Below are 23,988 nucleotides of genomic sequence, written 5' to 3'. Positions count from 1 at the left end.
ATCCACTCAAAAATATCTGCACCAAGCTGCTGGAAACCTCCTGGAATTCCTTTCACACATACAAACACACACTCACGCTTTTACCCTGGGGAGGGAAGTGGTCAGCAGAGCTGATAAAGATAAAGTTTAGAAAAATATACCACTCTGCACAGCAGTTGCAGTCTTTTTCTTTCTTCTTCTCGGTATTTTACACACACAAAACAAAGCTATCCACATATATTTGAGTGCTTTTGGTCTGGATCTGTTATTGGGCTCCTTAGTTCCAGTGGAGAAATCTTAATGCTCCAGCATACAATGTTTCATCATGACATTCCCCCTGTGCACAATGCCAGCTCCATAAAGAAATGCTTCTCCCAGTTTGCTGTGGAAAAACTTGACTGGCCTGCACAGAGTCCTGACCCCAACACCTTCAGGATGAACTGGAGCCACAACTCATCAGCCAGCATCGGTGCTGGACCTCACTAATGCTCTGGTATCTGCATGGGAGCCAATCCCTGTAAGAATCAACACATACGGCCACATGGCCACTTAGTGTACAGTATATCCACATACAGTCACCTGGGAATCCAGATCAATGCTTTGGCTCTAGTTGAGCGTGAAAGTAGACTAGGAAACAGTAGACTGAAAAAAACTTATCTCAAGGTCCACTTACTAGCTCTTTCTAGAGCTTTCAACTGCATCTTTTGTCTTTCATCAGTGGATGGAGTTTGCTCTTCCAGAGTCAGAAGGGAATATAAACCCGCCTGGCCACCCCCTGCAGAGACGTCCAGGTATCAGGTAATCAGGCTCGTCAACTAAGGTGGGAGAGGGGGTGAGGCGTGAGGGGATGAGGGCTCGCCTTCTCCCAAGCTTTGTCCAAGGGGAGGCCCACAGTCTCCACACAAACCCCCTTCCGTAGCTCATTGTACGCCACCTCAAATCTCATATCCAGCGCTTTGCCTCCCCCTACTGGCGCCATATAAACATTGCATAGCCTCGTCGCCATTTTCCGTCGCTGGATGATGATGAAAACTGCGTAATTGAAGCGCGACAAACATCAACATAATTGTGTAAGTGTCCGAGCGCGGTAGAAGTTACTGCGTTGGTTCTCTGGTCAGCAGACATGTCTCTCCTGCGGTTCAGCGCTTCGGTCAGCAGGCGTTTACTTTGGAAGAGTGCAGCGGGGGAGTCAGTCTCCACAGGTCGGTGTGTGCTGAGGACCCGCTCACTGCTGCAGCCAGCCTGTCTCACTGTGGGCCCCACAGTGTGGGGTTCTCAGGAGCCATTCACAGACTGTGTGCTTTGTGTCAGCTCAATTTGTCTTTTCTTTCATGTAAATGACAGTCATAACGTTAGCTAGTTGAATCAGAATGACTGTGTCTTACATTGTCCTCCTGTCCTTGTGCTTTGCTGTTGTGTCTTTCAGGGTGTTCGCGGGCGGCCAGCGGGGCGGTGTCGGACAAGGAGCCGCTGAAGAAAGCCAAAACCCCGCAGGGACGCTTTGACCTCCCCGAGGAGAAGAGCAAAGATGTTCTGGAAAGTGAGGATGATGATGGCTGAAATATTATCTGCATATTCAGGCTGGAACAGTTCTCAGACGATAATTACACACTAATAATAATAATAATAATAATAATAATAATTAGAATTGTGTGATGCACATTATAATGACAATTATCATAATTAAAAAGGATAAAGAAAAATGTCATTCCTTGTGTTAATTACAATTTGTTAAAACTGTATTGACAGTGAGAAACTAAATGTGTCAATAGTTGTTTATTTGATACATATCTTTGTTCTTCTTTTTAGCTAAGGATGGACTGATATATGTTTGCAATACAGATGCCAATTATTACTAATGAAGGAACAAATAGCAGACATTTGGAACTGATACATAGTATACAGATACAGTTCACCTATGATTGCTGTCACCCTGTGTCTGCAGCGTGCTGGTGTGTGTAACAGGTAACAGCCACACCACATCCACTGTGCCCTAATGCCAATCATCCAAGTCCACATCAAAAAGAAAGAGTGCGGTTTGCTTTCTCATATTCACGCATTTCCGGGAAAAACGGGCAGCTAGCGAGGGACTTGGTGGTAGCCGATAGTGCTGAATGTGGTTTACATCCCCCAGTCCAGCAGCTGTAGTGGTCCTATCAGCTGACTCTGTTGGACTGGGTGCTCCCAGTGAACAGCACCACCAGACCACGACTGAATGCAGCATCTGATGCTGACGGAGGACAGTTTGATCACAGGGACAGTACTGAGGGGTTGTTTTGCTGGGTTTGGCTCCTGGCACCCCCCAGGGCTAATTCAACTAAGGGTAGCTGCACAATGTAAGCCGCTAACAGCATCTAATATTACTGTTGGCAACAGTTAGCTTCTTTTAGCAACTAGTCCATCTGGAAACTCCATAAATCACTCAACTAGTACTCAATCATCCAGATCTCTGGTTTTACACAACCATCCTGCTGTTATTGTGTTCACTGTCTGGGTTCATTGTACAGTTTACAGCTGTTCTTTACTGTTATTGTTATTATTGAATATAATATGAAATCTCCATAAAATATGTGACTTGGTCAGTTTACTCACTGATAGAACAAGGCTCCCTGAAGGAGACAGGTTGGGAGCTACTGAGCTAAGGAACGCAAGACCATGAACTGTGGTTGAAAGCTCAGGAAAAGCTAGGAAGTGGACCTTGAGTTAGGAAATGTTTGTCAAAGCTCCAACAGAAAGAGAAGATGGGAAAGTGCTGCATCTTTCAAACCGAACCGTTCCTCTTTTCCTCCAGAGTTTCCTGATGATGTGAACCCTGTAACCAAGGAGAAGGGGGGTCCCCGAGGTCCAGAGCCCACCCGCTATGGAGACTGGGAGAGGAAGGGCCGCTGCGTCGACTTCTAGTCCGCTACCCACAGAGTGGCACTTTTTAAAACATTGATTGTTTTTGCTGTACGCTCAAAAGTCTGAGCTTCTACTCAGAAGGTGAGAATAAGACGAAGATAGACTGAGACAGTATTACAGGGAACAAAGAACATACATGCATACATTTTGGACAAAAGTTGAATGATGTTTGTTCAAGGGGTCAAAAAAAAAAAACAAATGTAGTCAAAAAGCCCCAAGGCTTCTGTTGCACATTGATGGTGTGTTGTTGTAGGTGAGAGTGCTGGTCCCTAAAGCTCACTGTGTCCTGTCCATGAGTGTGAATGCTATGATCAATAAAAGTAAAGATGGTTCTATGTACAAGTCCTGTGTGTTGAGGGTTTTATTCGAGTATGAATTACAACTATATGAGTTTCTCAGACAGATATCTGAACCTACTAAAAGCTATATAGGGTTACCAAATTAAATTGCAACAGTAAGTTAGTCATTTTAAAAGGGTGTCACATTAAAAAAAATATTATAAATAACTTAGGTCTTACAAATAATTACATTTTCTTAGACCTTAACATTTGACCATGTGATCACACTTCTGCTGCTTCATTCTGAATACAGTTTTCTAAATCCACTACAAGGTGTCTTCAGTCATTGTGGATTCCTTTGTGTGCTTCACAAGAAAAAGAAACATTGATAGATTACACTTGTTGAGTTTTTTCACTAAATACTATTATTCTATTCTATATCTCTCTGTATTCTATTTCTATTCTATATAATCATTATCAGTAGTACCAATCACTGTAGTAGCAGTGGTAATATTGGAAGTGCTAGTATTTGTATATAACATAATGTCTGATCAGTCATCAGTGATTCTGTATAAATATATATGCACTTCTTATTTTGCCCCTAGAGGGGGGCAAAGAGCCACATCAGCCCCAAATTGAACTTTATGTTGCCTTCACTTGCTGTCAGCAATATTGGAATTATAACATTTTCACCCCACTAAGTAATAAAATGAACGTGATGGGTGCACGTTTGTTTTGTTAGCCGTTTGCAAGGTCGTATACAATATAGATACAAAAAATATAAGTTACTGTTGTACGACAGCCATCCGAAATAATCATCAGCAAATGTAATCATATTCATTACTAAACTTAACAAACTGCCATTATTGTAGTTGTAGTATTACGGTGTACTGCAGTTGTGTGTGCTGGTCGCTGTACATTTCTTAGGAACAAGAAGAACATTCAGTGTCAAACACTGTACCGTCTCTCGGTTTCATTACCTTCAAATGTATTAAAGTGTCCCATTGGAGTGTAATGAGTGTTAGGTCGGCTAACTGTCTCTGTCCACTGAATGGTTGTGAATTATACTTACTTCAGAATGTTAGCTAGCTAGCTAGCATGGAACAGCAGTCTCATATTATTGTTCATCAAGAAATTGTTCAAATGTTTTTTAAAAGTGGAAAATTAGAATGTAACAGATATATTACGGCCCATTGTTATAGTTGTAAAGTGTTATTTTGGCCTTGTGAGTTGTTTATCTAATGTATGATTCAACGTTAGCTAGCTAACATACATTCCATGCATTAGCTAGCGAACTGCCGTTCTGCACACAGTTGTTCATCAAGAAATCGTTCAAATGATTAAAAAAGTCCCAAACTATTGATAGTTCAATGGCAGGAAATGAGTTTTCACATTTTCATATTTTTTCTGGTGAGGGCAGACCCCCCCCGCCCCCTAATGTTGATTCCATGGCTACAGCACTGCACGTCTGTTTACATGATTACTTTTGTATCCTTAAAATGTAATCATATCCCACACACACACACATGTTACATACGCGCTATAAATAACTGTCCTTTCTGTTGTAGAACCAGGTATTATTTCGGACAGCACAGATGCAGTGCCGGATTTAGGGAGGAGTCCGTGAAGGCACCACGGTTAGAGGAAGCAGGCTGCAGCAACAAAGCTACCGAGGAGCGCTACAACAACGGGCTGCTCCCAGCTCCACTGCGCCGCCCGATGTGGTAAGTGTGTGTGATTCGTGTCCTCTGCCACTGAGACAGGGTTGTGGCGGCTGGTGGAGGAGTTTGTTCATCACAATGCATTGATAGATTTACGATAAGGGAGTCTTGGTGTGACTTCCGCCGACCAAACGGACAGTAAGTGGGCGGTGGAAAAAGTGCCAAATACTTTAAATAAGAGATTTCATTTAACGGAAGCGCAGCTGGGTGGATCATATTGATTTCCCGAATTAACAAGAATATCCCAAAGTAACGTTAATAGTCAAAGTTGGATTCCACTGGGTAACGTTATGTACGTCTGTCTGTAAGCAAGGACACATACAATTGGTTGGTTTTTGAAAGATGTGTATCACGTGTTGCACATTTGTCATATTGGTGAAATCACCAAGCCACAAATGTCGCTGCTGTTTGAATCCCACTCCCTGTAGCTTGCCGTAAACTACCCAGCCTATCAACGTGTGTACGACCGACACCTTCCTGAGCTCTGTGGACTACCGGGGCTCCTCGCACTGAGCAGGTCACTTGTGTTTAGTGTCACCTGCTTGTTGCTATGGTTTCCTCCACTGTCCCCTGTGTTTGACATACATTGTATTTAATATGTCAAACATGAGTTATGTCCTCTGACTGGCTATTGAGCAGCATCAGCTCTGTGTTAATGATTGGTCAGGGCACAATGGATGCACTGTGGCTGTTACCTGTTCCACACTCATGTACTTCAGCTGACTGAATGCATACAGCTGTACTGCTGATAAAAACGTCTCATTCTGAGGTAACAAAAACATAACAAATATTATATTCAGGTGATTATAGACGAATGAAAACATTAGCTATGAATATTGTATTCCATTTCTGCCAGTAGATCCTCCTAAATGTTACACACTGGACCTTTAGACATGTTTTAATGCTGCTTCCAGTATTTTTAGACCCAGTATTTGACCTGAAAAATATTAATAAATAATAACTTCTGTTGATTAACAGAAATCTTCAGGGACAGACACTGCAACCATTACTGTAGCTGTGCAGTGTGTGGCATTCATCCCAGCCGTTAGACAGTGTTTCAGTTCAACACAGATAGTTCAGGTAGTCCTGGGCTCTTTGTCCTGCTGGAGCCTTTGATTGACATTTCCTCTTGAGTCTACCACCACCCTCTCTAGGCCATCACCATGGAAACCAGGCACACCATCACAATGGGGGATAGTTTGAGAGGTTCACCCACCATCCCAAACCCTGAGAATAACAATTCAGGAAGATATGTGGCGATCCTGTCATTACTGAGAAATTGTGATTCTCAGAATGTCTGCATTACAGAATGTTTGTACCTTTTAGAAATATGATGCTCTCAGTGGGTCTGATCCTCTATCATAACATAAACATAAAGAGCAACAGTGAATAAATGCTCTATACAGAGGAAACTGCACAGTGTTAGATATGTTGACTTAAGTTGGCCGTCTGTATCTTCTGATACGCCACAGTCTGGTTGGGTTGGTGAACACAAGCTTGGTGTGAGCAGTTCACTGACATCACTCACCTTGAAATTCAAATGTAGTTCCTCTTTTTGCCATGTTGAGTGGGTAGTGTGTCAGATTTAAAGTCCAGTAAAAGGGAAGTGATACAACCAAGAGAACAAAGCACACTGCAGCCTGCTTTATTATATTCAAACAGTCATTCTAAGGCAGCGATGTTACTCTTGCTCTCTGTTTAGAGACATAATGTGGAATAAATACATCGTTTAAAAATCACAACGCAGTGAAACTGTTTCTAATAAGTATAGACGATGAGCAGATGGGATGTATATTTCAGTATTATCAATATTATCAGCGTGTTTTCATGCGTTGCTCGTGTTAAGTGGAAAAAAGAGAACAGATGTTGAAATTATCACTGCCGATCACGAGCCGGCTGTGGCACATGTCTGAACAGCCCAAACATGGGCAGCAAAAAGGAAGTGGGCAGTGCAAAGATCAAGCGGCAATCTTTGTGGTTGCCAGAAGAAGCCAGCGCAGGGGTGCCAAAACTGCAGTTCCTCTAACGGCCACTTGAGGCTGGCTCCAGAAGCGAGTCAATCTCCATGAAGAGATTTAAAATATTAAAATTAAAATGCCCAACTTTACAGCAGAAATAAACATATTTGCCGTCACAGGTGGCTGTTTTCAGTACTCAGGATTCGCCTCAGCTCCATCCACGCTCCACCTCTTTGCACATCACGCAGATAGAAACAAATGAAAGAGCAGGGGTAGTTCCAGACGCTGCAGGTCGCCTTCCACCGAGTTCTTGCAACTGTATTTCTACCATTTTTAGACTGTAGCTTATCAATGTCATGTGGCATGCTTCTTCAGTACACAGTACACACCAAATATTGCTGGGACCAATACAGAAAATTGCAGATGAACATTTGATATCCAGGAATTCACATTATAGATACACTGACCATATCCACACCAGCCATATACTAGCTTTCCACCTAGTCTTGATTCATATTCATCAGCACAAGATGCAGCTGAGCCAGCACCTTTTCCACAAAACATTCAATTTCAAATGCCAAACAGCATAGCTCTGCCCCTCATGCACCAGTCATCTCACTAATGTTTTACGCAGCAGCAGACACACAGGGCACACTGGAGGCTCACGTTGAGGAGAGAAACCGCCTCGCATCTGTCGCTGGTTTCTCAGAGGAGCATGTAAACTTTAAGATCACTTTCCGAAAGCCTGTTACCGGGGAATTATCCAGTGCCAAATATGCCAGGTAAATGCATGAATACAGGAGTGAATGGTAAAGTCAGCAGCAGTTTCAAAAGAGAGTGATCATGGACAAGTGAGCTGGAGCTGTAGAATGACTGCCAGTACTCAATTGCATCAGGATTAGAGATATGCAGCGGGAAAAAAATATTACCTGCAACAATGGACCCTAAAGACTAAATAATTATTATTTAAGGAACAGAATATAGTTGTGTTTTGCAGTGCTAATCCAAATAGTCCCAATTATCAGTCAGTGAGGGTAGAAAAACCCTGTCATATAGCAGCAATAAAAGGTGAATGTTTAAACTGTATATGAGCAAAATATCCATGTACAGATGCAAGCATGTGGTGATATAAAGTGTAATGAGTCACCCAATAGTTTATATAGAAAAGCACTATTCGAATGACCCTGAAATTATTACTACTGGGTTAAAAGTAGTGCAAACCTCCTGACTCCACCACTCAGGACCAAGCACTGAACCTGGGGCGACAAAGCCTTCTCTGTAGCTGCCCCCTCCCTCTGGAACTCTGTCCCCAAACAAATCCGTGACTGCACCGACCTTCCAGCGTTCAAATCAATGACAAAAACTCACCTTTTTAAAATTGCTTTTAAGGTTTAGCTTAGTCCAATGTTTTTAGTGTTTTACTATTTTATGCTGTTTTGCTGCTTTTACTATGTTGTCTTTATGTAAAGTGTCTTTGAGTATCCAGATATTATTATTATTATTAATTCAATTCAATTTTATTTCTATAGTGCAAATTCATAACAGGAGAGAGAGAGAGAGAGAGAGAGAGAGAGAGAGGGGGAGGACGACAAAGAAAAAGAGACCAAATTATAGCCAAAGAAACGAAAAAGTACATCAACAACTGGACATCTACTAAAAACTTCACAGTAACCGTACTGTGCCAAGTGGCAGATTATCAGGGCACTGTGAGTGACCAGAAACTGAAAAAGGCACGAGGTACAGACTGAGTGACCACAACCAGGCCATTGAGACAGATGCACAGCAACAACAGTAGCAACGACTACACTAATAGTAGTGACTGATGGTGATGATGATGATGAAAATGAATAACATTAATACACACACAACTGTTCTCGACATGAGGAGTCCACAGCTCGGACCAAGTGGACAGACCGTGCTCTTCTCCGTTGGTCCAGTGAGCGCAGGCAGGTCTGAGCATGCAGTCTTAATGAGATCAGTCAGGTGAGGAGCGAGTATATCATTACACCGCCTGGACCTAACTGGAAGCTTATCAGGCCCGCTGCTTAGTGATCCCACAACAATAGGTAGAGACATTCCACTCACTAAGCAACTACAAGTGTGTATGTGCCACTTGGATACATGTGTTTATCTGGAACAAGTGTTTACAAGGATTGCGTTATTGATTTCAAAACTATAATCTCCACTTGTCTATATTCCTGAAGGTTTCAAGTCCTAGTAATTAAAGTGCATATTGTAGCTTTAAACATATTGTCTATTTACACATATTTTGTATTAAAGGACCAGTGTGTAGGATTTCGTGGCATCTAGTGGTGCAGATCGCAACTCTGTCTCTTCAACCTCACCTTCTAAGCTCGGAGAAACTACGGTGGCTCTGAAATGCACGAAAATAAACAAACTCCCCAATCTAGAGCCAGTGTTTGGTTTGTCCCTTTTGGGCTACTATAGAAACATGGTGGTTCAACATGGATGGCGACATGCAGCGTCTGTTGATTAAAAAATGCTTATTTTAAGGTGACAAAAACCTAAAAGGTGTCGTTCTTAAATGATGAAACCGCAGAGAATCACCATAAGCTCTGCAGTTCTACGGAGCTTTTTTGTATAGCCTGATTGATACTGCACGACATATCTGGAGGCTTCGGTGTAGCTTCATGGTTTGATGTGCCGTCAAAGTCAAGTAACACAGTATAAAGAGCAAAACAGTCCGGCGAAGATGGGGTGGACTGATGGGTCAAACAAACACAGGACTTTAATCCAGGAGACCACTGTTCATGTCCTGTGTTAAACCAAAAGTCAACGTTCACTTCTTAATGTTTTTAAGTCACGTAATGTTACTAACAAAGAAGTTTCTGGGCCTAAACCTAAACCACACAAGCTTTTTTTGAAAGGACATTGCGTATTTATTCTCGGTGCCCTACACATCCAAAAATGTATTTGACAAGTTGGGAGTGAGACTGTATTGTTAGATCAATTATATTTGTCAGTTTTATACTTGTTCTGCTGCCCCCAAGTGGCCAAAAACTGAATGAATGTGGCTTTAAAGCCTCTATGTGTGCAGTACAATTTCTTAATTATAGCATAATTTGTTTTCTTTTTAGAGAAATTAGACAGTTCTTATGAAAATGTGTGCAGTCTGTGTGTTGCATTAGGTTAGAAATGTTCAGTGTGTTCTGCTAATTATACTTTAAGTATAAGTTGTTCGAAGTTTCACTCTTCGTATTTATGTACTGTCCTTATTTCCTGTGTCATTACAGTGCTCTTGTGTGCCTCAACCCGGCAACATGATGTTTGCTGTTGAGAAGACACTGGACAAAAACCTCCACAACCCCACAGCTCTTTTAAGGTGCATGAATGAAACCAAAAGTATCAAACAATAAATACAATTTAAAAAAAACACATTTTAACATTTCTAATGTTCCTTTAGTTGACAGGACCTTCCCCAATTTCCTTTGTCCAATGGAAGCCAGGGGACGCAGCCAGCGATGGAAGATGCACCTCCCAGAGTTTAAACACAGCAGGACATGCCCAAATCCAGACAAAAGTGTTACTATGGCGCCCACCTCCAGGTATCTGACGGACAGACAGTATGTAATGAGAAAGCCTCTGTTCTCTGCAGAACAACACACGTCTATCTTAAAGAAGACACACCCACAGAAGCACACAGAGAAGGTGAGGATGGAGTGAATGACTCTCAGAGTATAAGATTTATTTAATGCTGCTGACTGTGTACATTCTGCTTTTTTTCTACATAAAATTATACTACATGTTTGGAATTCTTGTAACTACAGACTTAAAATTGTAGTAATCAGACAAACAGTCTATTTAAATATTTAACAGTTGTAAGTACAGTGTAAGATATATACACTACCAGTCAAAAGTTTGGACACACCTTCTCATTTAATGGTTTTTCTTTATTTTCATGACTATTTACATTGTAGATTCTCACTGAAGGCATCAAAACTATGAATGAACACATATGTAATTATGTAGTAAACAAAAAAGTGTGAAATAACTCTAAATAACTAAATATGTTTCATATTTTAGATTCCTCAAAGTAGCCACCCTTTGCTTTGTTGATAGCGCTGCAAACCCTTGGCCTTCTCTCAATGAGCTTCATGATGTAGTCACCTGAAATGGTTTTCACTTCACAGGTGTGCCTTGTCAGGGTTCATTTGTGGGATTTCTTGCCTTCTTAATGGGGTTGGGACCATCAGTTGTGTTGTGCAGAAGTCAGGTTGGTACACAGCTGACAGCCCTATTTGACAACTGTTAGAATTCATATTATGGCAAGAACCCAAGAGAAATGACAGTCCCATCTTACTTTAAGAACTGAAGGTCAGTCAGTCTGGAAAATTGCTAAAACTTTGAATGTGTCCCCAAGTGCAGTCGCAAAAACCATCAAGCGCTACGACAAAACTGGCTAACATTAGGACCGCCCCAGGAAAGGAAGACCAAGAGTCACCTCTGCTGCTGAGGATAAGTTTATCCAAGTCACCAGCCTCAGAAATCGCAAGTTAACAGCACGTCAGATTAGAGCCCAGATGAATGCCACACCGAGTTCTAGTAGCAGACACATCTCTACATCAACTGCTCAGAGGAGACTGCACGGATCAGGTCTTTATGGTCAAATAGCTGCTAAAAAAAACACTACTAAGGAAAAGCAACAAGCAGAAGAGATTTGTTTGGGCCAAGAAACACAAGGAATGGAGATTAGACCAGTGGAAATCTGTGCTTGAGTCCCAATTTGAGATCTTTGGTTCCACCCGCCATGTCTTTGTGCGATGCAGAAAAGGTGAACGGATGGTCTCTACATGCATGGTTCCGACCGTGAAGCATGGAGGAGGAGGTGCGATGGTGTGGGGGTGCTTTGCTGGTGACACTGTTGGGGATTTATTCAAAATTGAAGGCACACTGAACCAGCATGGCTACCACAGCATCCTGCAGCATCATGCCATCCCATCTGGTTTGCGTTTTGTTGGACCATCTTTTATTTTTCAACAGGACAATGACCCCAAACACACCTCCAGGCTGTGTAAGGGCTATTTGACCAAGAAGGAGAGTGTTCATTCATAGTTGATGCCTTCAGTGAGAGTCTACAATGTAAATAGTCATGAAAATAAAGAAAATCCATTAAATGAGAAGGTGTGTCCAAACTTTTGACTGGTAGTGTATACTTGCTTTTAACCACGTGTTGCATACACATGATGGCCCACGTCTGTTCAGACCGTTGGTTATGCCTGCCCTCAGAAATAATTGCCATACATAGATAAAATACTCTGGCGTGATAGGCATTTGACAACCTGTTGCCTTGTCACTTTGTCATTATCAAACTGGCAGCAGAATTGAAAAGTCCCGCCCCTTTTTGCTTTGTGATCCAATAACAGTTGGAGCAGCAACAACAGCTTCGTCAGAACTTCGTTAACTTCCTCCTTTTCTCTGTGTTGAGAAGACAACCACATTTTAAAGATGGTTAAAAGATAAAAGTGACATATACACTATATCATCACATCTTAAGTTGACTAGATAATGTTAGCAAAACACTAGCTAAGTAGCTAGCTGATGTTTTCTTATTGCAAAAATAGTAACAAACAGTAATAAACATTTTAAATATAGATAGCTAAACTACATCAATTGTTAGCTAGCTAGTTAACAAATCACTAGCTAGCTAATTTACATCAATCTTTATTTAGCTAATAGCTCATTTTTAGCTTTGAACCATCTTCAATATGTGGTTGTCTTTTCAACATAGATTAGCCTAGCATATAGCATATCTAAGTACAGGAAAGGAGAAAGTTGACATAGGCTTGCTCAACTGTTATTGGAGCACAGAGCAAAAAGGGGCCAAACTAAGGGAGGGTCATTTCTCCAATAACTGATGACACTGGTGAGAAACTGTTCCAGTGGATTCACTATGAGAAGTAGGGCCAGGGTCCTTCACACTCTTAATCGTCACTAATTAATGTTTTGAATTGAATGTTACAGTATCCTTTTTAATTCTGTCAGCCTTCTGTCTTGTAGGAGCGACAGCTGGGTGTTAGCAGAAGAGAACAAAGTCAGCAACACACTGATATGAACTTCTTGACAAGAGCGAGAGCGGAGCTGACCCCAGAGAGCTTCAGCCTCTCTCGCAATGACATCTCATCTCCCTCGTCCTCTAGAGAAGAGCTCGGCTCACCCCTGGCTGTCTCAGAGCTCAGGACCACACTGTGCCGTGAAGAACCCACCTTTAGATCACCTTCCCCTGGATGCAGATCAGCTCAGCGGAGCCTCTCAAGCTCCATCCTGGAGGTCCAAAGACTGAACCCTCCTTTGAGGCCACGACTGACCTCCACTGTCCTGTATCCTACCTACACCCCTCGCTCAGGCCAGACGCAGTTCAGGCTTGGTGGGAGGGATAGGGGAGGTGGGGGAGAGAAAAAAACATGCTCTTCTGGAGGACACTCAGTGTCTCCCTATCAGGTGAACTACTGGGCCTGTGCCATCCCTAAATCTTTGCCTCCATCTCCAGACAGACACTCTGCAGGCTGGGACCCAAACAGGGAGTACCAGGACCTGCTGGATTACACCTACCCTCTGAGACCGGGACAGGTGGTCACTGAGTGGGGCAGCTCCGAGCTCCAGGGAGAGTCTCTCCTCCAAACAGATCCAAACTTGCAGGACTCAGGGATCGAACTGGACCACATTTGTAGCTCCACCAGCCTGTCAGGGTTGGGCTTTACTGTGAGTGGCACAGGGCAGACCAGAGAACGAAGCACTCTAAGCGCGGGCCATAGGTCACCTAACCTGCAGGCGTTCTCTAAATCCTCAGATGGTCTTCCCTCCAGTACCCAGCTCTCCTTAACAGACCCTGTGGGTTTGTCCTTGGACAGTCTAGACTCCAGTAAGGACAGAGATGGAATGAATCATTACAAGAGTGATGGTCACCATCATCAGCGCCATGCACTGTCCTCCTGCACCTCCGCTGCTTACATTCGCTCCACCAGTGTTCTTCCACTGTCCAGGTGTGTGTGTGGGGAGGTGGACGAGGAGTTCTGGCCTCTTCCGGAGCAGCTGGAGGAGCTGCAGCTGCTGTCCAGACAGGTCAGTGCTGTGGACACGCATGGACCTTTAGTCAAGGACCACATTTTTCAAAGAGTATGTTTTTAAAATGTATTCATTCCACCTGCACAGACTTAAAGGGCCAGTGTGTAACATTTAGGAGGACAGAACAGACAAACCAAACACTGGCTCCAGGCAGGGCCTGTTGCATTTTTTGCAATTTTCACGTCCACCATAGTTTCTCATACATGCTTGGTTATTCAGTTGGTTGCAGTCAGCAACTTCTGTGTTCAATGCTACTAAATTCTACACACTGGTCCTTTGAAAACTGGTTAAAGTAGCTTTTGGAACACTGATTGCCTTCAGTTATAGCACTGCTGTGTGATGCTGCAATTATGAGAAGATATTGTTATCCAAACTCTCCTTGATGGTGCATTTAGAGACCCCTCAACATCCTAGAATTGTCAGCTTCCAAAAGTTATTACACTGATGATCTCTAATGTCAGAAAATGTGGGGGGCACTTGAACTATATTTATTAGAAAACTTATTTTTGAAAACTTAGCCCAGGCTTTGTATGAGAGCTGCGAGTAAAGTCAAATATACAAAAAAATATATATATTCTACCACTATGCTGTAATGTGGTGAGGTCCAGTTAGATCAGGTTAGAGAACAGTTACATTTATAGATTGCTTTTGAATCAAAGACAGAATATTCAAAACATTTTAAATATATGCATGTTGAGCGTAAATTTAGTTATCGTCATCACATAGAATACATTTTTATTTATTTAATTTGAGTCTACCATTTTTGCTTGATTGACAAGTTTTTCTAAATTCTAGTGAGGCTACACTGAGGCAGTTGTTTTAATTGATTGAATGATTAATCAGTCATACACACAGGCTGCAAATTGCCGTCTAGAGAAAAGGAATATATCGTTGGTTTTGCTCTTTGGTGTGATGTGTATATGTTCAATTCAATTCAATTCAATTTTATTTGTATAGCACCAATTCATAACAGAAGTTATCTCAGGACACTTTTCAAATAGAGCAGGTCTAGGCCGAACTCTTTATGACATTATTTACAGAGACCCAACAGTACCAACATGAGCAAGCACTTGGCGGAAAAACTGCCTGTTAAAAGGCAGAAACCTAGGACAGATCCTTCGGCTCTAGGTGGGTGGTCGTCTGTCTCGACCAGTTGGGGTGAGAGAGAGAGACAGACAGACAGACAGACAGGTGCACAGCAACAACAGTAGCAACAACTACACTAATAGTAGTGACTGATGAACATGACAACAGCAACGATGGGGGACAATGAGCAGTGACAACAGCAACAACAGTAACCGTATCTATAATAATACTTTATAATAATAATAACACTAATATCAGTGATATTGGCAAGTGTAGTCAAGCAGGACCATGGCAGGAGGCTCCACCAGGATCCATGAGAACCTGCGAGACGAGAAAGCACAAGAACTCCGGGGAAGAAGTGAAGTTAGTAACATGCATTAATGGAACATGAATGAGTGCAGAAAGAGAGAGGAAGAGGGGAGCTCAGTGCATCATGGGAAATCCCCCGATAGTCTAGGCCTATAGCAGCATAACTAAGGGATGGTTCAGGACTCACCTGATCCAGCCCTAACTAGGGTTGGGTATCAGTTGGGTTTTATCCGATACCAGTTGCTACTTGGTATTTTTTAAACGGTTCCGGTACTTAAAAAAACGAAACCACACACACTTGTCAAAAAACAATACCCTTTTATTTCCAGGGCCAAATTGAACACAATATTAAGTTAACGACATAGCACACATTGTCACTCACGCTGTTGAATGGCAACGGTGTTTGCTAGCCTACTTGACATGCATGATTTGCGGTTGGCATTAAATTACTAGTTATACCCAAAGAGGAAAGGCTGATGTCATCATCAACATCTGTGATGTCCACCACCACACTGGCAGGGCTGGGAGTCTCTTCAATTTGTCCGGCGAGGCCGACACTGGCTGCGGCTGCTGAAGTGCTTGGCCTTGCGTCACGTAGGTTATCAAACACGGTGCATTGCTCGGCTTTAAATAAACTCCAAGTGTCGCCAGATGTTTAATCAAAATCGACGTGTTACCTCCCTTGCATGCAATTGTTTTTTTGATCAACAAGTGTGCTGAGTAGCGGCACTGACGTCATGCAAGTTGACACCAGAACACCGGGGTAAACAAAAAAAGTCAGGCACCGAAATGTTCGTTCTTATTCGGTCTGATTACTACCGTTTACGTCGGAACCGGTGCCCTATTGGTACCGCGTTTCGGTACCCAACCCTAGCCCTAACTATAAGCTTTATCAAAGAGGAATGTCTTAAGCCTACTCTTGAATGTGGTGAGGGTGTCTGCCTCTCAAACCACAACTGGAAGCTGGTTCCACAGGAGAGGAGCTTGGTAACTGAAGGCTCTGGCTCCTGTTCTACTTTTAGAGACTATAGGAACCACAAGTAGCCCAGCATTCAGAGAACGTAGTGTTCTAGTGGGGTAATAGGGTACTATGAGCTCTTTAAGATATGAAGGGGCCTGACCATGAAGAGCTTTATAGGTGAGGAGGAGGATTTTAAATTCTATACTACATTTTACAGGGAGCCAATGCAGAGAAGCTAGTACAGGAGAGATGTGATCTCTTTTTCTAGTTCCTGTCAGTACTCGTGCTGCAGCGTTCTGAATTAATTGGAGCGTTTTAATGGACTTATTGGGGCAACCTGATAATAAAGAGTTGCAGTAATCCAGCCTAGAAGTAACAAATGCATGGATTAGTTTTTCTGCATCTGTCTGTGATAGGATGTGTCTAATTTTTGTAATATTACGTAAATGAAAGAAGGCAGTCCTAGAGGTCTGCTTTATATTGGAGTTAAAGGACATGTTCTGATCAAAGATAACTCCAAGATTCCTGACAGTGGTGCTAGAGGCCAAGGTAATGCCATCTAGAGTAACTATATCTTTAGACAGTGAGTCTCTAATGTTGACATGCTAACGCTCTTTATTTCTTAGCCTTAGTGTTCAGATTTAATAGGTCTGTCATGTAGCATCACCATCGTATACTGTCTGTTGTGGTTTGTTTTTGAATTCCTACTCATGATATAGATACATGTCCTATTGGGAATCCAGCAACAGGGACTGCCATAAACGTCTTGTACGTTTATATCGGCTAAGTTGTAGGGCTGTGTTCAGGCAAGAATCTGGCGATATGATTCGTATCACAATACAGGGGTTACGACTCAGTTTATTGCAATATATTGCGATACTGTAAACAAGGCGATATATTGCAATTTTAAAACAAATCTAATCTTAGGAAAACTGTCATGTATAGAGAACAGACCCCTATGTGCATAAAATATCTATATGCAAAAGAAGTTGACTTTCTTTATGCACCCAGAACAGTGAGATCTGCATTTGTATTTGTCCTTGTTACATCCAACATCATAGCCCTCAGTTTACAACACCACTATCTAGTTGGGGGTTTAAACACAAAAATATCTTACGACAAAATATTGCGATACTCAAGTGTATTGATATTTTCTTAGGGTGTAAGAAAGAATCGTAACCCCTATATCATGATACATATCGTATCACCAGAGTTTTGCTAATACACAGCCCTACTAGTAAATGGATGATGACAACTCTGAAACATAAAAGGCTGCAAACCTGGGTCATGTGGACTTTTTAAACACAGGTACACTTCATCATCAAACATTCTTGATGGTGGAAGGACAAACAGACGCAGTGGAGTAGTGTTATTCAGCTCTAATGCTCAGTAGTAGTAGTAGTAGTAGTAGTCTGTGTTCAGCTAAACACGGAAAGTATTTGTGCGCAGGTGCGGGAGGTGACGGCCCAGCTGAGCCAGCCTGTCACAGCCAGCTGGGAGTCTCTGGGGCCAGGCACCACCTCCATCCTGTCCTCCATCACCCTGCCTGAGAAACAGGAGGCTGAAGCCAAAGAGCCGCAGGCCAACAATGAAGACACAGACGAAGGAAGAGATGAGACAGGCAGAGAGGGGATCAGTGCTGCTCAGACGGGTATTTAAGTTTTTTATGTTTAATAATACATTTATTTAATGGATGTTCATATACTGGGCCTATATGCTCTTAAAGGGTCAGTTCCCCCAAATTACAAAATCACCCCCTCTCTGGTGGTAGCTCTCCATGCAGATTGTTTTGGATTTGGACATTTGGAGAAATCGGTGACTAAGATTTCTGCCTCCACTCTAAAACAATGGGAAATTAGTTTGTGGTACATACAGCACTGACAAAATTACAGCAAAAAAATCCAAAATCCATTTCCTGTCCATCAGCAGCTGATCACTTTGAGGCAGTGAGGAGGAGTTCTAGAGCCTGGGTAGAGCCCATTGGAGGGGCACTGAGTCAGTCCAGTCTCAGGGAGGTGGAGGCCTTGGTGGAGCAGCTGTGTGGCCTCACCCTGCCTGGCAGCCGTAGGAGCAGCCAGGAGAACCCGGAGCAAAGTGACTCCCTGATGAAGCACATCCAGGTAGAGACATGATCGGATCTGTTATACAAGAGTCTGACTCTATGTCTGAGTGCAACATACAGTCTTTTGACTATATCGGAAATCTAAAATCTGCAGAGTTTCATTTTTGATGCACAGTCTGGCATATTTGTCTGCAGGTCTTCTGTTCACATCTGGAGCAGCTCATCCAGCGGCTGTACACGGTATCAGAGAAGATGGAGCTGCTGGCCGCACCCACTGTGGACATCGACAGTGTGAAGTCGTCTCTGGCTGAGTATCAGGTGAGGGTGAGACATACTTTGGCTTCCATAGAACCTAAAGCTATCAAATAATTTGCATAGGAATTATTATTTTATGTATAATTTATCATCTATAATTAAAATATTGGAATAATTCATGATAATATAAATATTAGATACATTGATAATTGAATGGCCCTGATAATTGTCGTGCATCTCTAGTTCATTTAGTACTTAGATTGTTTCATTGCTGTGTATCTATGCTATGTGTGTTTTGCTTTTATGTGAAGCACTTTGTAACTTTGTTTTATAATAAATAATAAGTAAATAAAGATATTATTATACATTATTATTCTGTTCTGCTGACAGTAATATATGACGGTCTTCTTGCCAGAGTTTTCAGAGAGAGGTGAGCAGCCATCAGCCCCTGACCTCCTCTGTTCTGCACAGCGGACAGCTCCTCCTCAGCTGCATCAACACCACGTCTCCATGTCAGTCTTTAACAGGCATCATGAACAAAAATACTGAATTGAAAACTCCCAACACTCATCTCATCATTTTCCCACTGAATCGTTCTCTCTCCTTGTTTGCAGTCTTAAGAGATGCCCTGCTGTTGATTGAGAGGCAGTCTGGAGCTCTGGAGACACACACCGAACATTTCTTCTCCTCCATCCTGTCTGCCATGGACAGCCTGACCCAGCCCAGTCTAGTCCAGCAGAGCAGAGAGGAGGACCCAGGCCCTGTGGGCTTCCAGGGGTCCACTGTATGAACTGTCTGCAGGACGCATCTGTGCACAAGCATATGGTTTCTCTCACTTATTTATTAGTTTTCTTCCAAACAATTAATACAAGGTTCTTTGTCTTTTTGTAATGGAGAGCAAGATCTTCAGAGTTAGCAAAGAACTTTCATTAAGGAAACAATCAGGACCAATTTAAACTGAACTGATCACATTGAATAATACAGGACCTCGAAGTGCTCCTAAAACCCTTTTCTATATTGTCTTAACATTGCACTGCTTTTTCTACTCATACAGACTTAACCCTCTTCGGGTCAGGCTTTCTATCACTTGTAATGTTTAATGTTGAGTCTCAGGCCGACCTGAAAAGAAGTTACAGAGTGCTGCAGAAATGAGTCCTTTAGGTTAGATGTCTGAAAATGAGGTTTGTGGTTAACATAAACATAAGAGATTCTCAGTTTGTTCTACCATATAAGACATATCAGCGAGTAGCCCGCCTGTGAATGCTGAATCGTTTACGTCTCTTAAAAACGCTGGCTGCTAACAAGTGTCTAAATGAGACTAGAGAGGTTGTCTGTGACATTAAAACACAGAGACTGATCTACTCATTAGTCCGCCTTTACAGCCTCGCTACAGCTCTTGCAAACTGTTCTAACTCAAACTTTACAACTTGAAGATTTCATTACAAGTTGGAAGTTTAATGCTGGTGAAGTAGCGTAGTTCATTTATAGCCTAATGTTAGCTGTTTCCTTTTGCCCATCACGTTTACGCTTCACAAATCATAAAAGTGGTGTTCATTAGTGAAGATGATCTTGCTGAACAAAACATGTAAGTATAGTAAATCCTGCAATAATCCAAAATCCAGTGGAGAAATCCGTTTGGCTCTGTGTCGAAGGAACAGGGTGATGCTTAATACGTCATCCCTGCAGCACTCTATAGAGTCCACAGAGCAACAGCTAGAACATGTAGGCAGAAACTGTGTGTGTGCAACAGAAATAACAAAAAGGAACATTTCAAAGCCTTTTTAACATTCCTTTTGTGATTATTCAATAATAACTCATCATTTAAAGGTCCAGTGTGTAACATTCAGGAGGATCTATTTTCAGAAATTTTCATTAGTGTATAATCATCTGAATATAGGAATTGTTGTGTTTTCGTTACCTTAGAACTAGCCTTTTTTTTTTTTATCTTCAGATGCCATGGGTCACCTTCCATGGAGTCCACCATGTTGAACCACCATGTTTCTACAGTAGCCCAGAACAGACAAACCAAACACTGGCTCTAGATAGGGCCTTTGACGACTTTAAAGTTTTGCGGTCACCATAATTTCTCTTCCCACTTCACAACCCGTTCTCATTCCCAGGTTGTCAAATACAGACACCAGTGGTATTCAGTTGGTTGCAATCTGCAATTTCAACGCAAGAGGCCACTAAGTCCTACACACCGGTGCTTTAAAGACAAAATAAGGACATGAAATTAAAGGTCCTGTATCTTCCCGTCTGTTCTGGCAGTGAGCAGTGCCCACCCTCCTCCCCACGTCAAGACACTGAAATTCTGCCGCATGCCCTTGAGGACCGCCTCTTTGTGGAGTTCTCTCTCCTGATTGGATAAAGTGGGAACAGGATACCAGAAAATATATTCTCTGTTTACTGCAGAAAGGAGGGACTGGAAGAGCTATGATACCGACTAAACACTCTGTATCAGTGATGGATGATGGAATATAGAGCTAATTAACACTTATTTTAACCAAACAAATATCACTTATGGCACCTTTTTAATAATTGACAAGTTGTATTTATCTGTGTTTATGAATGCATAACATACAAACAAAATTGAACACGTTCTAATAGCTTTTTTGAAAATGGATCATTGTTGCAGTGGCACCCTCCTGTGATGTCAGACTGTTCAATCAGTGTTTGAGCACATGAACAGCTCTATGTGTCATTTCAACATGTCAGGTTTACAACTGTTTCTCTGAGCAGCAGAAGGGAAGTGGTCAGTAACAGTCTTACACCCTCTACTGTAATGTAGGACACAGCCATTTGCACTATGATCTTTTTCATTTTTACAATGACAGTTTCTCACAGGGATCAATAACTTTTCAACCCTTTCTTATAGAAAGTAATAACGTGTACAGGACAGGTGGTAACATGTCCAACATAACACACACAGCCTTCAAATACATTTTTGATCTGTTCTTACTGATGTCAATGTTAACAAGTCTGTTAAAGGGTCAGTTTACCCAAATTACAAGGCAGATACTTTATTTGTCCAGGTTTGGATATTTCTGCCTCCACCATGTACAATGCAGCTGAATGGAATTTAGTTTTTGGTGCTCACAGTACTGGAAAATGATCCACCAGAATATATATTTCCACAACCTGTGTACTATTATTGCCACTCTTCCTGTAAGACATACTGAAGTCCGTAGAGACAACAATGGACAAATAGAACATGGACATCCACTATATATATATATATATATATATATATATATATATCCACTTGAGGTTTTTGTCATTTTTTGGTGAATGTACCCTCTAAAACAGCCTTTAGAACCCAAAACATCTCAAACTTGTCACTATACTATAAGTCAGTTAAAGGCATTGAATAAACCGGATTGTTTAAACTCATACCTCTGTGTCTGTGTGCCATATTGTGTGATGTTTGGAATGCACATTGAGAGGAAACTGGACAGGTTGCTGCCCTGATTTTAAAGCTTTAGCTAAGCACATTTAGAGTTACTTGACAATTATTAGTCTTGATCAGGGTGGGAAATTAGCACCAGCCAAATGCTGGTTAAAATATTGCAGTGGCTGGTAGATTTCAGACACAAAATAATGATTTGCTATTGAGTAGCTGGTGAATTTGAACATTTATCTGTCAGTTGGCTTTAAAAGTGGTGGTGTTGAATGTACTAAAACATCTAAACATGGATTGAGGTTACATAAAACCATAAAACATACAGACAGCACTGGTTGCAAACTGTGTTAATGATGGAGGCATAAGGAGGCTCTGTATTCAGTCAAGTAATTGCATTAGGCAGGAGTGACTTGCTGTCATTCAAATGTTTGGTGCGCTTATTTGTCTATAGTGCCTCCCTGTGGAGAAAAAAGCTCAAGGTACAGATGCAAAGGCTGGGAACTGGCAATCAGAAAGATTTTATTAGCTATATTTAGTCTGCATCTTGAATAATCATTCTGACTACATTCAACAGTAGGTTATTTTCACATCATATGGAGTATTAGTGTCCTAGAAAAGAAGAAATCATCTGAATGCAAATTACTACAATGTGTAGATTAAAAGGTAAATTTATAGTTTTTAATGTTTTTTAAAGCATTTTGAGCTGATTAACGGCAGATTTTCATGTCTTGGTCCCCATGTGTTACGACGGCATGCGACGCGGCCGCAGCACGCCCCGAGTTGCGTGGAGTGCAAGGTCCCGCCCAACGCTGCTTGCAGCTTTAATTTGTTTTTGATTTGGGACTTCTAAAGTTCAGTGGTTTGATGTTGGACTGTTATCCATTGATCAAGAGAAAGCTTTTGAGATTTGATTATGGTTATTAATTTTCATGGACTAAGTTGTTTTTCTCAGGAGCTTCTGTTTTGTGAAAGGTTTTGGGTGGACTCAGCTGGCCTGTCTCTGACAGTCTCTCTCAGACAGGTTCTAACAGTTTTTACCATAGGACAAATGGTATTTTAGATGACACTCAAAGAGAAGCTGGCATTATACAAACTGGTGTCCTCTGCAAATGGTAACTGGTCCAAGTGTGAGGACTTTGCACTGGGACAGACTACAGTGGAGCGGAGAGGGGATGAAGTTTGTCTTTGTGGGGAAACAGTGACTACCAGAGTAAAAACTGTGAAGGTCTTAGTGCTCCATTGTGTAGATGGACTTGGTCCAGTCACAGTTGTGCTACTGGGAGAGGATTCTTCTTTGTTAATAATCTGACTCCCTCCATGGTCTGTCAACGGTTCACATATGGACGAATAGTATGGACCTAAGACAAGTCCTTTCTACCAATCTGTCCTTTGCCCATCCATGGAGCATTGTTTTTAAAATGTTAGGAGAGACAGTTCTCAACTGTACAGTAATGTATGGGAATGTAAGGGAAGAACCCAGTCATACAGTGCGGGATGCTGAGGTGATTGGTGCACTTTGCTGTTTGTAGAGAAATGTTGGGGGCAGAGTCCGTGGATGATCAGCCTGACTTTCCATTACTGTCCATCTGTGCCTCAGTGGAGGAGCAGGTGGAAGAAAGCTGGGCTCTTCTATCGATTCATACACCAGAGCTACCAGACTTCACTCAGGTGTCAAAGAAAGCCCTTTATGACTGTGAAGGTTCTGAAAGAAGGGCCCCTGGCTGAGGTTCTGGAGTTGAGGTGGCATCCACCAGAAGAAGCTGGAGGTTCCCATACAAACCTCCCATAGAGAAACACAGTAAGGACCTATTGTTGGGGAAACTAGTTTGTTGTTTTTTTATAAGTTATGACATTAGACAGGTGAAAGAAGACGAGACAGACCTTACACACTGTGTGGCCAAAAAACAAACCAAACACACAAAAAGACAAAACAATAAAACAAAAAAAAAAAAAAAAAAAGGGTTAGGTTTAGGATAAATGATATGGGTACAGTGC

The 23,988-nt window shown here is 42.0% G+C and overlaps 2 protein-coding genes across 5 annotated transcripts; both read left to right on the top strand.

Annotated features, from left to right (window-relative positions):
* The first annotated feature begins 1,009 nt into the window (after positions 1–1,009).
* On the top strand, positions 1,010–3,222 carry sdhaf4 (succinate dehydrogenase complex assembly factor 4). The gene is made up of 3 exons (XM_051424670.1): positions 1,010–1,181; positions 1,406–1,519; positions 2,771–3,222. The coding sequence occupies exons 1-3, from the start codon at positions 1,103–1,105 to the stop codon at positions 2,878–2,880; spliced, it is 303 nt and encodes a 100-aa protein (XP_051280630.1). The 5' UTR covers positions 1,010–1,102; the 3' UTR covers positions 2,881–3,222.
* Positions 3,223–4,743: 1,521 nt separating this feature from the next.
* cep68 (centrosomal protein 68) lies at positions 4,744–21,983 on the top strand. Of its 4 annotated transcripts, XM_051423428.1 has the most exons (10): positions 4,744–4,882; positions 10,092–10,180; positions 10,262–10,506; positions 12,856–13,917; positions 17,726–17,927; positions 18,203–18,396; positions 18,534–18,656; positions 19,009–19,105; positions 19,208–19,418; positions 20,545–21,983. In XM_051423428.1, the coding sequence occupies exons 3-9, from the start codon at positions 10,294–10,296 to the stop codon at positions 19,381–19,383; spliced, it is 2,067 nt and encodes a 688-aa protein (XP_051279388.1). In that variant the 5' UTR covers positions 4,744–4,882; positions 10,092–10,180; positions 10,262–10,293; the 3' UTR covers positions 19,384–19,418; positions 20,545–21,983. The 4 variants fall into 4 exon arrangements, with proteins under 4 accessions (XP_051279388.1, XP_051279404.1, XP_051279379.1 ...); XM_051423444.1 differs by having other exon boundaries at positions 18,206–18,396; positions 19,208–21,983; XM_051423419.1 differs by having other exon boundaries at positions 19,208–21,983.
* The last annotated feature ends 2,005 nt before the right edge of the window (positions 21,984–23,988 follow it).

This window comes from Dicentrarchus labrax, unplaced genomic scaffold (assembly GCF_905237075.1).
Source record: "Dicentrarchus labrax unplaced genomic scaffold, dlabrax2021, whole genome shotgun sequence".
Taxonomy (NCBI): Eukaryota; Metazoa; Chordata; class Actinopteri; family Moronidae; genus Dicentrarchus; species Dicentrarchus labrax.
Note: the sequence above shows the minus strand (reverse complement) of the source record. Positions and strands in the feature narration are given on the sequence as shown.

Bases quoted from the DNA above. Each gene is read 5' to 3' on its own strand.
- sdhaf4 (XM_051424670.1), top strand. From the start codon at position 1,103: ATGTCTCTCCTGCGGTTCAGCGCTTCGGTCAGCAGGCGTTTACTTTGG. The intron at 1,182-1,405 runs GTCGGTGTGTGC...TGTGTCTTTCAG, and splicing joins GGGGGAGTCAGTCTCCACAG to GGTGTTCGCGGGCGGCCAGC. The intron at 1,520-2,770 runs GTGAGGATGATG...CTTTTCCTCCAG, and splicing joins GAGCAAAGATGTTCTGGAAA to AGTTTCCTGATGATGTGAAC.
- cep68 (XM_051423428.1), top strand. From the start codon at position 10,294: ATGGAAGCCAGGGGACGCAGCCAGCGATGGAAGATGCACCTCCCAGAG. The intron at 17,928-18,202 runs GTATTTAAGTTT...CCTGTCCATCAG, and splicing joins GATCAGTGCTGCTCAGACGG to CAGCTGATCACTTTGAGGCA. The intron at 18,657-19,008 runs GTGAGGGTGAGA...TCTTCTTGCCAG, and splicing joins CGTCTCTGGCTGAGTATCAG to AGTTTTCAGAGAGAGGTGAG.